Source organism: Mus pahari, chromosome 17 (assembly GCF_900095145.1).
Source record: "Mus pahari chromosome 17, PAHARI_EIJ_v1.1, whole genome shotgun sequence".
Taxonomy (NCBI): Eukaryota; Metazoa; Chordata; class Mammalia; order Rodentia; family Muridae; genus Mus; species Mus pahari.
Window position 1 is genome coordinate 29,592,635 of NC_034606.1, and position 12,682 is coordinate 29,605,316.

Here is a 12,682-nt window from a genome sequence, read left to right on the forward strand (position 1 = left end):
CTCACTCTGTAGACCAGGCTGGCCTCGAACTCAGAAATCCACCTGCCTCTGCCTCCCAAGTGCTGGGATTAAAGGCATGCGCCACCATGCCCGGCATCCATACACTTCTTAAAGCTTCAACTGCCTTAACACTGTCTGTACCTGTCCATCCCACAGATATGTACTCCTAGTTTTCCAGTTCACATATTTTATTACTATTCTACTTACATACTTCCGTCTTTAATCTCCTTTTGTTAGTTGTTTTGTTGTGTTAATTTGTTCTAGTTGAAGATAGGGTCTTACTCAATAGCCTCAAAACTCAGGGCATGCTCCTGTCTTAGCCTCACAAACGCTCAGATTATAGGTATGAACCATCACAGATAGCTTCTTTGTCCTTACGTCCTTTACCAAATAGTTAGTGATGGCACAATAGTCACAATAAGTCTCAAAACCCGGTAAGGTCAGCCTCTTACCCTGCTTTAGTTTCCCCCTTCTATATTTTCTAGTGTTATATGGTTATATTTTTGCTTCCCTACACAGCCTTTATAATATATATATATATATATATATATATATATATATATATATATACACACACACACACACACACACACACTTTAAAGCACTTGTTTACTTGTCCATATTAAAAATTGTGAAATAATGTGAGTTATATATAGCTATAGCCCTGGGAAATCAGCTCTGTTGCACACCTAGGACATGTGGAGAGCTCCAATCTTTGGCCATGGTATTCAGAGTTTCTGGCATCACAGCCCCACGCGGCCTTTCTGAAATGACCTACAGAAACTTTCCTACCATTGTACTCTCTTCCAGAAATAAACTCAATCTAAGCAAGAAGTCAATGAACTGTACATGAGAATAGGGACCAAGTCTTTCCCACACAAACATAGAGCAAACCTTCTGATGGAAAATTACAAAACTTTTTTCAATCCTAAGAGTTCTACCTAGAGGGAGAAAAATACACAACAGGTATCTTTTTAGTGAATGAGATTTTTTTTCTTCATTTACTATAAGTAATTGAAAAAAAGATGGGCTCTTTAAGTTCCCTCTCCTTACTGTTGGGCATTTCATCTCCCTTTGAGTCATGAGAGTCTCTCACCTACCAGGTCTCTGGTGCATTCTGGGGATGGGGGGGGGTCCCCAAACCTATTTCCCAAGGTTGCCTGTTTCCATTCTTTCTGCTGGTCCTCAGGGCTTCAGTCCTTTTCCCTCACCCAATATCAAATCAGGTTCTCCTCCCCCCACCCCCCCATCCACTTTCCCTCCCAGGTCCCTCCCTCCCCACTTGTGACTGCTTTCCTCTCTCTCCCAAGTGGGACTGAAGAGACCTCACTTGGGCACTTCAACTTGTTCTGTGGACTGTATCTTGGGTAGTCTGTACTTTTTTTTTTTTTTTTTTTTGGGCTAATATCCACTTACTAGTGAGTACATTAAGTGGTAAGATTTCATCTATATTTAATCAACATGAAGATAACATCAAACTCATTTTAAAATAATCTGTGAAATCTTGTGACTTATAAGGAAAGATATACTGAGTAGTTAGTGAAGCTATTTTGTTTTGCTTCCATGTCTGAGTTTTCAAATTATATTTAAATGTTGTCAGTATCTGACTTCATAGTAAAAGTCAATTCACTTAGAAAAATGTTCAGATTTAGAATGATAGCAGGAAGTTTAGACCACACCTTCAGTATTTATTCCTCAAGGGTTTACACCTTGCTCAGCAAGAACCCAGGGTGGTTTAACACTGGAGCTTGGTGAGTGAGTGGTACAGATATAAACACCAAGTCATCTTTTAATTTATTATATGTAAGTACACTGTAGCTGTCTTCAGACACTCCAGAAGAGGGCATCAGATCTTGTTACGGAAGGTTATGAGCCACCATGTGGTTGCTGGGATTTGAACTCCGGACCTTTGGAAGAGCAGTAGGGTGCTCTTACCCACTGAGCCATCTCACTGGCCCCCAAGTCATCATTTTTTTGAGGTTCATGAGTACCATAAGACACACGTGTAAAGTACTAGGAACACAGTAAGGGGAAGTAGGTTACTGACATGTGAAGGGAAGAAAGGAAGAGCATTCCACACTAAAGCAAAGGTGAGATTGCTCTACAAGACAGCTTGGTCACAAACAGGAAAAGTCTGCAAGTCATTTCAGTGTCCCTCCTCCCTTACACTAAAGAGCTAGCAAGTAACCACAGCATCCTCTTCTTCCTCCACTTTACTCTGAGGTGCTACTACTCCAGACCCTAGACTAGGAGCCCAAAAGAGTGGTCTTTGATGACCTCTGAACTACTTGCTACTTAAGAGTAACAGAAACAAGGAAGACAGGAACAAAACATACATAAACATTGCCTTCAAGAAATGTGATGAGAAATCCAGGTCTAAAGGCAAGAGAGTTTGAGCACTGTATCAGAGTACATTCAGAGGAAAGAAAAGCAGATAAAGGTGTAACTAAGAGAAAACATAGTGAAAGAGTAAAGTTCTAGACTGGAACTTGAGAATAAAAGTAGAAAGAAGCAGGGAAGTTTCAGTTTCTGAAAGATGGAAATACAAAAGGGAGGTTAATTCAGAGCCTAGAACAGAGGTAGAGAGACACCTCACTTTACACTTTCCTTGTAGCATAAGACTATCAGAGAAGAGGCAAGTGGGGAGGGATTAGAGGCAGAAGAACTATCTTGGATGGTTTCACATTCTCCTAGGAAGCTTAGGAATTGAAAAACAGAGGAGGTGGGAGGGTACTGGGGAGGGGAGCCAGAAAGTAATATTCTTTCTCCACAAGAGGAAAGCATAACTAAATAGTTCCCAAAGGAAAACTTAATTTTCATGTGTGACTCTAACTCGTATTAAATCACATACGAGTAGGTAGCACTGCCCCTTTGTAATACCTCTCTGTCCACGTAGTACTGTAACTACTTCTGAAATAATGCCAAGTAGTCTTTCAAATATAACACTTTCCAGAACAAGTCCAGAAAACATTAGAAAACCAAGGTGACAAATAGCCAATTGGCCTTTACTGATAAATGCCTATAAAAATTATAAACTTTACCTCTCGTATTTCGTGGCCAGCTCCTCTGTATGACTGCAAGTCCTCCAAGATGCCTTCTGCATCTTTTAGCACTACATTCACCTGATTATATATTTCCTTCTCAGACTCTGTAGGCTGGGCATCTAAACAGCATGAAAGCACAAGAAAATTTACAGTGGCATGAATATTTTAATACATGTATTAACCAAAAACAATTAACAACTCAATTTCCAAAGAAGAGGTAGGTTTTATTCAATATAAGTTTTATACTTTTAGAAGACACATTTAAACTAAATTTCAAATTTGCACAAACTATAAAGAAGCAAGAGGAAAGTAAATGCTATTATATAATGCTTAATTTAATTTACAAATTATTGTGGTATATTGAACCAATCTGAGAATTCTAATTAAAATTTAAACTGGTACTAAAAGTTTTGGTTTTTTAAAGATCGTCTCACTACATAGTACACACTGGCTTTTAACATATTATATTTCCCAGGCTGCCCTTAAACTTGTAAATCTTCTGCCTCAGTCTGAATGCTGGGATCACAAAAAAGCGTTATCAGTGTCTGATATGCTTAATAATTACAGGTTTTTTTGTTTTTTTTGTTTGTTTGTTTTTTTGTTTTGTTTGTTTTTCGAGACAGGGTTTCTCTGTGTAGCCCTGGCTGTCCTAGAACTCACTCTGTAGACCAGGCTGGCCTCAAACTCAGAAATCCGCCTGCCTCTACCTCCCGAGTGCTGGGATTAAAGGTGTGTGCCACCACGCCAGCATAATTACAGTTTTGTACTGCATGCCTCACTGTCACTAACGAAACAATTGAAGCATCACTATTTTATTTTAATGCAATAGAAATGAAGTTTCTATTAAAGCACCTTGCTCATCTACAGTTTAAAGCTACTTATTTCATTTTCCTTTATTTTCCTATGCAATTCATTTTAGCTTAAACAACTGAGGTTGCTAGGGTACATTTTAAAAATGTCTTAACAACTGGGATCATATGAGGTTATGAAAGAGGATAAAATGCTTAAGACAAAGCCTATGGCACTATCATTGAACTTCTCTCTTGGTGGTTATGAGGGCCAAAGATCCTATGCAGGAGTTCAACCTACAAAACCACTAGAAAACTCCTGAGCAGCTGAGGAGGGATACTTTAAGTTGCATGATCACTGCTGGAATTCTGAAATGACAAAGCAAAAAATGACTTTTTACATATCGAGGATCGAGGAGGAAGAAAACGATGTAGTAATTACAGTTATAAATTCTGGGGTAAAAACATGAGTGCACCAGTGTTGCTAACTAGAAAACATATGTTGAAAGGTGACAAAATTTGGGTTTCTTTCTGCTAGACAAAAGGTAATAGAAATCTCATTTTTAATAGCATGGTCATTTGTTTCCTCTAAGGGTAAATTTTTTAAAATATACTCCTTTTCTACTTTGAGACAAAAAAAAGTGGACTGTTCAAGCAAAGAGTTTTTCATAAGTCTTTCCAACTAGAGTACACTCAATACTACAAGTAAGGTATAAAGTATGTAAAATAATGCCTTAAGGAAGAACTATGCTGGCATGATTCTTCCATGCTAACATGTTACTTTTAGGGGAGAGAGAGCTAGTCCAAATTTAAAAGATGAATTCAGAGTTATTTCTGGCCAGACTCACTGTTTATCTTGCTTGCTAGGCTTTATGCCTATTTGTCCCTTTACTTTGAAAATTAAAAAAGAAAATTTTATTTCACACATGAGACTAAATGTAAAAACATCTTAAATTCTGTATTTTATGTTTGGTGTAAGTAATGATTCAGTTTCCCCTATTATCTGCCAACTAGTCAATAATACACAACGTATTTAAAATGAATAATTACAGTACCCAAGTTTAAATTTAATATACATAAGACAGCACTACAGAAACAGTATGAAAACATTAGTGTGGAAAGCCAACTTTAAAACTGTGATTAGATATTTGTTCCCTTAATTACTCTTTAAAAATAAATATAATAATTAAGAGTAGCCATTAGAAATATTAAAAGATGGTGTTCAAAGTCACAAACGTTCTACTAAGAGCAAATACTGAATTGTGGATAAATGTCTAGATTTATAAATATCAGGTTGTCATTTTAAAGCAGTACTGTTTCCATATATAGCCAGACCATATTTTCAAAGCAATGATTAGGCACATCACTTAAAAAAATAAAAAATAAAAAATAAAAAGCACACCCATCACTTTTATACTTACACCAGATGCAGCATAGAGAAATACTTTGTACATGCAAAAATGAAAGTTCAGTTCTTTCTCATATGGATTGTGGAACTACAGACACAACATTAATAGACAAATAGTTTGAAGTTATGAGGTGGGATTTCATGACAAAGGACAGTATTTTATCCAGTATATATAGAAGGCATTTGTATCATTTGAAGACTAAAATATGTATTTTGGGTGTGGTCACTAGGCTAGTAACATAAAAATGTGACACTGAGTTTACATAAAGGAAACATTATCCAGGAAATTTAAAGAGACCTTGTAAGTAGTTAATAACTAATAAAGGTTTAATGAGTACCAAGAAATTTAAAATAAAGGAGAAGATTTGAGTTTCCCTAAGAGGGAAAAACACCCAGCACCACACTGATCAAACATCTTTTAGACTGTCACAGGAAAGTCACATTTATAATTTTGAAAGCTGCTGAAGACTGCTGTAGAAATGAAGACAGACAGACAGAGCAGACAAGAAAGCACTGCTTTACTGAAAGCAAATCATGCAAAGGTTGGAAGACTAGGGAGGAAGAAAAAGACTAAAATAAAGCATTGCTGAAAAAAAAAAGGCATTTTCTATATAATGCAACCAAGACTTGTCACTTTGATTTTTCATAGCTTTATTTTTCCAAGGAAAATACACCACATAGCCTGATAAAATGATACTCATTTGAATATAAACAATGTATCTACTGAGGGAAGACATATTCACTGCTTAGCAGACTTAAATGTATATTCTATTAAAAGGAACCTAAGATATATTCCAATTGCTCTTAATGTTTGAAGGCAAAAATAAATATATCAGTCATATCATACCAATTTCCTACCAGGTAGAAGAATTTCCTAAAAAACACTAGCAAAGAATCACTGAAAATAATCACTAAAATAGGAGACAGTGGGTTTTTTTTTTTAAATATCAAAGGAGAAATAGAAGGGATCAACATAAAAATTACAATTGTGATATATGAGCTTTCTGCTCCAACCTTATGATCATTTACTCAGTAAATACTTAAAATCTATCTACCTAAGTTCCATCAAGTCAGGAAACAAAATGCATACTGTACCCCACTGTTACAGTACATAAGCTCAGCACCTTGCAGACTTTTCCTAGAATAAGGCAAAAGGTATTGAAAATATGCAAGAGATTAACTGAAAAAAATAAAGTTAGCCTTAAAAGTAAGTACTAATTTTTAAAGAGGGAAGACAGGCAACACAAAAGATTTGGGAAGAAAAAATGTATGACTTAATGGGAAGGCACTCTAGGCAAGTAGAAAAAGAAGATTCTATTTCTCACTTATAACCATTATTATAAAAACTCTATTTCAACTTGCTTTGATATAATATACATAAATCAAGTTTAACAAATACTAAGCATCTAGGCTAAGAAGTGGCATAAAGCCAAGTTCCTCTTCTGTTCTACGAACCAGAATTGTGTGAACCACTGGCACAACAGTTGCTAAAGACTTACTAGAATGAGCTATTAACAACCTTGACAGCAGGTAACTCTTAAGACTTAGAAGAAGCTATACAATGCTGCCATTTTAGTATGCTATTTTAAAGTATGCTGTCATTAGTGTATCTGCTGCGAAATATCATGAAACAATTCTGAACTTACTATCTTAATAGAACTTAAGAGAAATTCCTGTATTTAAAGAATATGTTTTGCTGAGCACAGAATGGTATCCGTCTTAAATCTACTGTGCATGTTGTTGCTTCTTTCCACAGTAACCTTCCTAACTAAGCAGTAGTTATTACAATTCACCTCCCAACACCCAATTCTAGCAACTCTTACCTTCTGATCTACACCCTAAATGTAAGTATGTAAATGAGATTGTGATTCCTCACTTCTCTCTATTCTATTCACTACTGCTAAGGTCCCCACAGCAGCAGTGAAACAATTGCCTTTGCCTATCTAGCTTACTGGCTGGTATGCAAGAAGCTAGCTCTAAGTGTACATGGACTAAAGTGTAAACCTGTAAAAGGAATAATGACTTCAACAGTTTTCATTTATATAATAAATTAGTAAGTACCACAAATTATGTTTAAAATGCATGAGATTATATAATTTGATACATTCTGATGCCCAAAGGCTAAACATAGAATGTCATCTGTCTTAACACCACTGTGCAGGTGGCTGCTTCTTTCCAGTGTCCTCGGAGATTATATACAAAATTATGTTTATATAGCTCAACTCTGAGGGTATGTGAAGCTGGGTCCAACCAATAAGGATGACTAGAATAATAGATCTAAATTACTTTGGTGGCCTGAATATTATTCCACATCTAGAAAAATATAGCTCTAACTACTTTAATCAAATAATGTGGCTGTATTAAAACAGCAAAAAAGAATTGGCAGATCTGGTACATAATAGTTACCAGTTAAAGAGGAGTTATCTAATGATCTTTATGGAAGCTTAATGATAAAGTTCCCAAATTCAAAACTGAGTATTTCTTTAAAAAGAGGAAAAATATGTAAAAACAAAAAACAAAATAAAAAAACAAACAAAAACAAAAAAAGTATAAGATAAAATTAAGATCCCACAAGAAAACGTACCTCAGCATCTGAATTCTAAGTTAGGAGCAAATTCTAGCCTGCTACAGTGTGTCTTCACTGAGGCCTCTTTTACGGTATACTAGCAAGTAGCAAAGCAAAAGTTCTATATTAGATGATAAAAGCAACAAATGTTTTAAGCCGGAGATTTGACTCAGTGGTTAAGAGCACTTACTGCTCTTCCAGAGGACCCAGGTTCAATTCCTAGTATCCACATGGCAGCTCAGTGCTATCAGCAAACTCCAGTTCCAGGGGGAGCTGACACCCTCCTCTAGTATATACCAGCACCATACACATGTGTGCACAAATATGATGAAGGAACAACTCACTTTTTAATATTAGCACTTCTTAAAAGTTTGCTTTTAAAGGTTCACATAGTTTTACACAACTATTTTTGTTAATATTAGCTTTTCTTAAAAGTTTACATTCAAAGGTTCACACATAGGTTTACACTATTGACTATTTTTGTTAATGTGACTTGAACCTTTCCCTACCACTATATTAGGTATTTAAAATGTGAAGATAATGATGCAAATGCCCCTATCCGAGCCCTGAAAGCCAGGATCTAGTAATCTTTTCAATTTCTACATTTAAATTATGGTTCATACTTTAACAACACAGAATGTTATTAGCTTTATAAAAAGATCAAGTGCCAAGTCTTGAACAAGATCTTGACTATATCAAAGCCAAGATTCTGCAAATGTAAGACGTTTGGGACAAAGGAAAAAGAAGACAGAAGAGCGGAAAAATATAGAGGACCAAGTTTCAAACAGAGCAAATAAACTAATACAGCTTTAATGTAAGTTGCCTCATCTGGAAGAACATTCTTTAAGTCAGCAGTCTGCTCAACATCCTCAAGCTGATTAAAATCCATGCTGAACATGCACTTAGAACAGCACTGTCCAATTGTTGAGAAGGGTCAAGAAAACTAATGTTCATCTGGGGCACTTTTCCTAAAATCTCAACAATTTTAATGGTCTTGATTTTGGCCTTCCTCCTTTATTATCCTACATACAGCACCCAGACTGTAACACATTTTTGTACTATTCTACGAAATGAAAGTATGTATGTATGTATGTATGTATGTATGTATGTATGTATGTAAGTATCAATCGTTACCCTGGCTTAAAGGACAAATTGTGGAAACGGCCATAAAATAGAATGAACTATATAAAAACTAAGTTGAAGGTGAAAAACAAATGACTCTCTTTTCAAGTTATTTGCTTTTCAAAATCAAAAAGTCTAAAATTAAAGTACTTAAAAATCTGTTCAAATATAACAAAACACGTGATTTATAAATATCTCTTCACCCTTTCCTAACAATTTTCTAATTATCTGTTAAAACAGCAACATTCACACTATAACATCAATTTAAAATCATTTTTCTCAATTTAACAATCAGACAAGCTGAAGCAATATTGACAGCCAAAAGCCAAAGCAGAGCATGCAGAGCTCAGTGGCACTTACCTGTCACTCTTAGACCACAATACAACAAGTCATGCAACACAGAACAGATAGATACAAGGCAAATTACTTAAAGGTCTGTGAACCTGTTATTTTTCTTTTTACTCAGAGTCAGAATAAAATGAACTCCTGAAATGCACAAAATCATTTTAACTTCTTAAATTATCTATAAGAATTATACAATTTAGGTTCACACTTACCTTTGAATAGTATGCCCAAATGACTGAGCTCTGAATAGCCATCATGAACTGATCCAAGCTTAAAATACTTTATATACGCAGAAGGAATAAACAAAATCTACTCCATTTTTTTCTCAAAAATTTTAATACAATGTTCCCTCAAATACTGCTTTTATTAGCAGATATGGAGGTAGTGGTTTTTTCCTTAATTTTTTTTTTGTGTGTTTTCATTATTTTAGGGCTAAATAATAAAATAATTTCCAATTAAGGGACACAATCTCTTGGAAATTCAAAGAAACACTTTACTACTATAATTTACTTTATAAAATGATTCAGTTCTAGAAGGCACCAAAAGTTTTAATCAAACAATTCATAGCTCAGTCATGCAAAGCAGTTAAAAAGATGGCAAAGTGGAAACATTCATTAGTGCAAGACAAACGCAGTCTACTGCAGGCAAAGAGAAATAGATATAAAATCATCTTCTCACTTTCAAAATCAAGGAAAAAATTTGGCCCCTGCTCAAGGTCTGTGCATGTCAAAACTTTAAGAAGATTCCCCATGTTAAGGTACCTGTCAAGACAAGAATGAGAAAGAGAAAATATCCCTTTATAAAAAGAACATCTGAAATTGACTTAAAGAAAAAATAGTAACAGGGAAAATGTTCATTAGGCCATGAATTCATCCTTCAGGTTACCCAGACTGTGCTCTGGCAGACAGCAAACCGGGTTCTCAAGGTGTTGATGTGTAGGACCTAGAGGTGAAATATGGTTTTTCCTGTACATAATGGTACAACTGTTGCTCTAATTCTTCTCAAAATTCTCCCAAGACAAGTTTCATTAATGGCCTTATAATGAAAAATTCTTTAAGTATTCCAATAGTGCTAATATTCTGAAAAAAAATTCCAATCAAGAATTATTCACATGAAACTTTCCAAGCATAGCAATGAAACAGTAATTTAAGGGCCAAATATTAAGGTTTGGCCAAAGCTCACCTTCACATCTTATTTTAAAATGTAAAAATTACTTCCTTTATGCCAATGAATAAAGCAGGTATTTCTCACCAAATCTGATTTGAAAATTTGTGGAAGCTATTCAGTTTAGATATGCAGCACAGATTATATTTCTTAGAGCAGATTATTACAGGATGATAAGTGCACAGCCTTTGGCATAGTCACTAAAGCATACTATTAGAATATTCATCATAAGGCTACTTGCTTCATGGACTAATGAAAGGACACCACTGGCTACAGACTCAACATGATTTTAGCAAATGAGAAACTAAAGAATTATACATATGATGGTGATGTTTGCCTACAATTAAGGGAAAAAAAATCATGCAAACTTTGTTTGATTCCCCATGTTTAATTAACAAATATTCTGGCTGGCCTTCACTGTGGTGTGAGTATAATTAATCTTCCACCTTTACCATTATGCACCAGCTGTGAAGGGCTAAGGAGACTTACTTTCAAAGTCCAAGAAAAAATGTGCTGCATTGTGGTCTATGTCCCTGGTTAGCACCTTAATGAGATTACCCATGCCAGCAAACCTAAAAATAAAAATGGCAACATCATTTAGTTCCAGTAAAAGGCTGAAGTAGAGGCCTGGGGCTCAGCAAGGCTGGCTTGCTCATAGATGCCAACAGGTGCAGGTTCACATGGTTCTCACATTGGTAACTTGGAACAACAAAGGTTCACTCAGCTGAGTGTATAGCTCCTGTCCCTCTGGTTTCACACAGTAAAAAAGTTATATAAGCAAGATGGGGAAAAGATATTTTTACATATAAGTTCCAATAGTTACACTTGGTTAAAAGCTAAGCTAATGTTCTTTTTAAAGACTTTTTAGGTACATATTCTAAAATTAATAGCAGTGTTTTTCAAATATGTAAACATCCAGACCATTATTTTTAAATGGTTTTGTCCTTCAAGCTGAATCAAATCCTATTAGAAATATAAAGAAGATAGTATTTAAACTAATATTAACCGTTAGACTGAAGGTTATCAATTAATTAACCGCTTAAGAAAATTACTATACAAATCACAATACTTTTTTCTCCTCTAAGATTCACCAAAACTTTATTATCAACTGTTAACTGAGTGTTCGGCTGTATGCATGACCTGGGACTGAAGAGTTAACCCTGTAAACATCACCTACAGAACAAGCTACTGCTACAACTTAGTAAGTTTGCAGACAAAATGCAATGAGAAAAACACTGGCATAAATCTTGCCCAAGGATTTGCCTTGGCTCTGTGAAAGTGAAAGGTGGTGTCAGGAAACCAGGCTCAAACCTAGAAGCTAGAGCCCAACAGCAACCTCAAAGGAAGAATACTGTCAGGACTGCTCAGAACCCTCTTCCCCTCCAACTACAATATTCCTTTTCCTCTGCTATACTGCATAGACAATATTTACATGATACAAATATTTAAAAGTAATGATATTTCCACCAAGGAAAAGAAGATACCTTATTGCTCACTCCCATTCAAAACCCTAACAGAACTAGAACTTTAGTGCCTGTCCTGATTCCTACCTATTCTCAACACTGGTTTGTGTCCCTGTCAGCTTCCCAGTGAGGATACAAGTATACAGGAGTTAACAGTTTCTTATTGGAGGCCAAAGTCAGTAAGGCAAAAATATCTTGTATAAAATGCTAAATTGGTTCTACTTCTTTCAGATAATATTTCTTCCAAATCATCCCCTCCTCTTCTTTAGTAGTATACTTGTACATGTCTGTGTACAAATGTATATGTGGAGGCCAAAGGTTGGTGACAAACGTTTTCTCCAACAGCTTTCCACTCTGGTTTTTGTTGTTGTTTGTTTGAGACGGGGAACCCACTGAACCCAGAGCTTATGATTCAGCAAGGCTGGCTGGCCACTGAACCGCTCTATCTATTCTTCCTCAGTGCACAAATAACAGGTGCATACTTTACAACCAGCTTTTAAGTGATCATTAGGGAGTCAAATTCACGCAAGCATTTTACCAAGTGAACCACATCCCCAGCTCTACTTTTTAATCTACACTATTTTTATTACACTGTATATGTTCAATAGAATGTTCAACATCCTGCTTTGTACAATGTTTCATGAAAGTGGATTCAGTAAGTTAGAAGAAAACATCTAATAGTTATCACTGTAATTATCTTATACATTGTAAAAAGTTTAATACCAAGCTCTTTTTCAGAGAGAGAGAGAGAGAGAGAGAGAGAGAGAGAGAGAGAGAGAGAA

The 12,682-nt window shown here is 35.5% G+C and overlaps 1 protein-coding gene across 5 annotated transcripts in view; it reads right to left on the bottom strand.

The window, feature by feature from the left end:
* Window positions 1-12,682, bottom strand: part of Fam49b (family with sequence similarity 49 member B) — a 132,634-nt gene that overhangs the window by 22,800 nt on the left and 97,152 nt on the right. For 2 of the 5 annotated variants that reach the window (XM_029531121.1, XM_021216917.2), the window contains exons 3-4: window positions 10,927-11,009; window positions 3,042-3,163 (exon numbers count right to left, since the gene is read on the bottom strand). In XM_029531121.1, the coding sequence (XP_029386981.1) occupies window positions 3,042-3,163; window positions 10,927-10,999 (195 nt within the window). In that variant the 5' untranslated portion in view covers window positions 11,000-11,009. Of the gene's footprint in view, window positions 1-3,041; window positions 3,164-9,951; window positions 10,035-10,926; window positions 11,012-12,682 lie in introns of those variants that run through there. The other 3 variants (XM_021216915.2, XM_021216916.2, XM_029531120.1) reach the window with 2 other exon arrangements.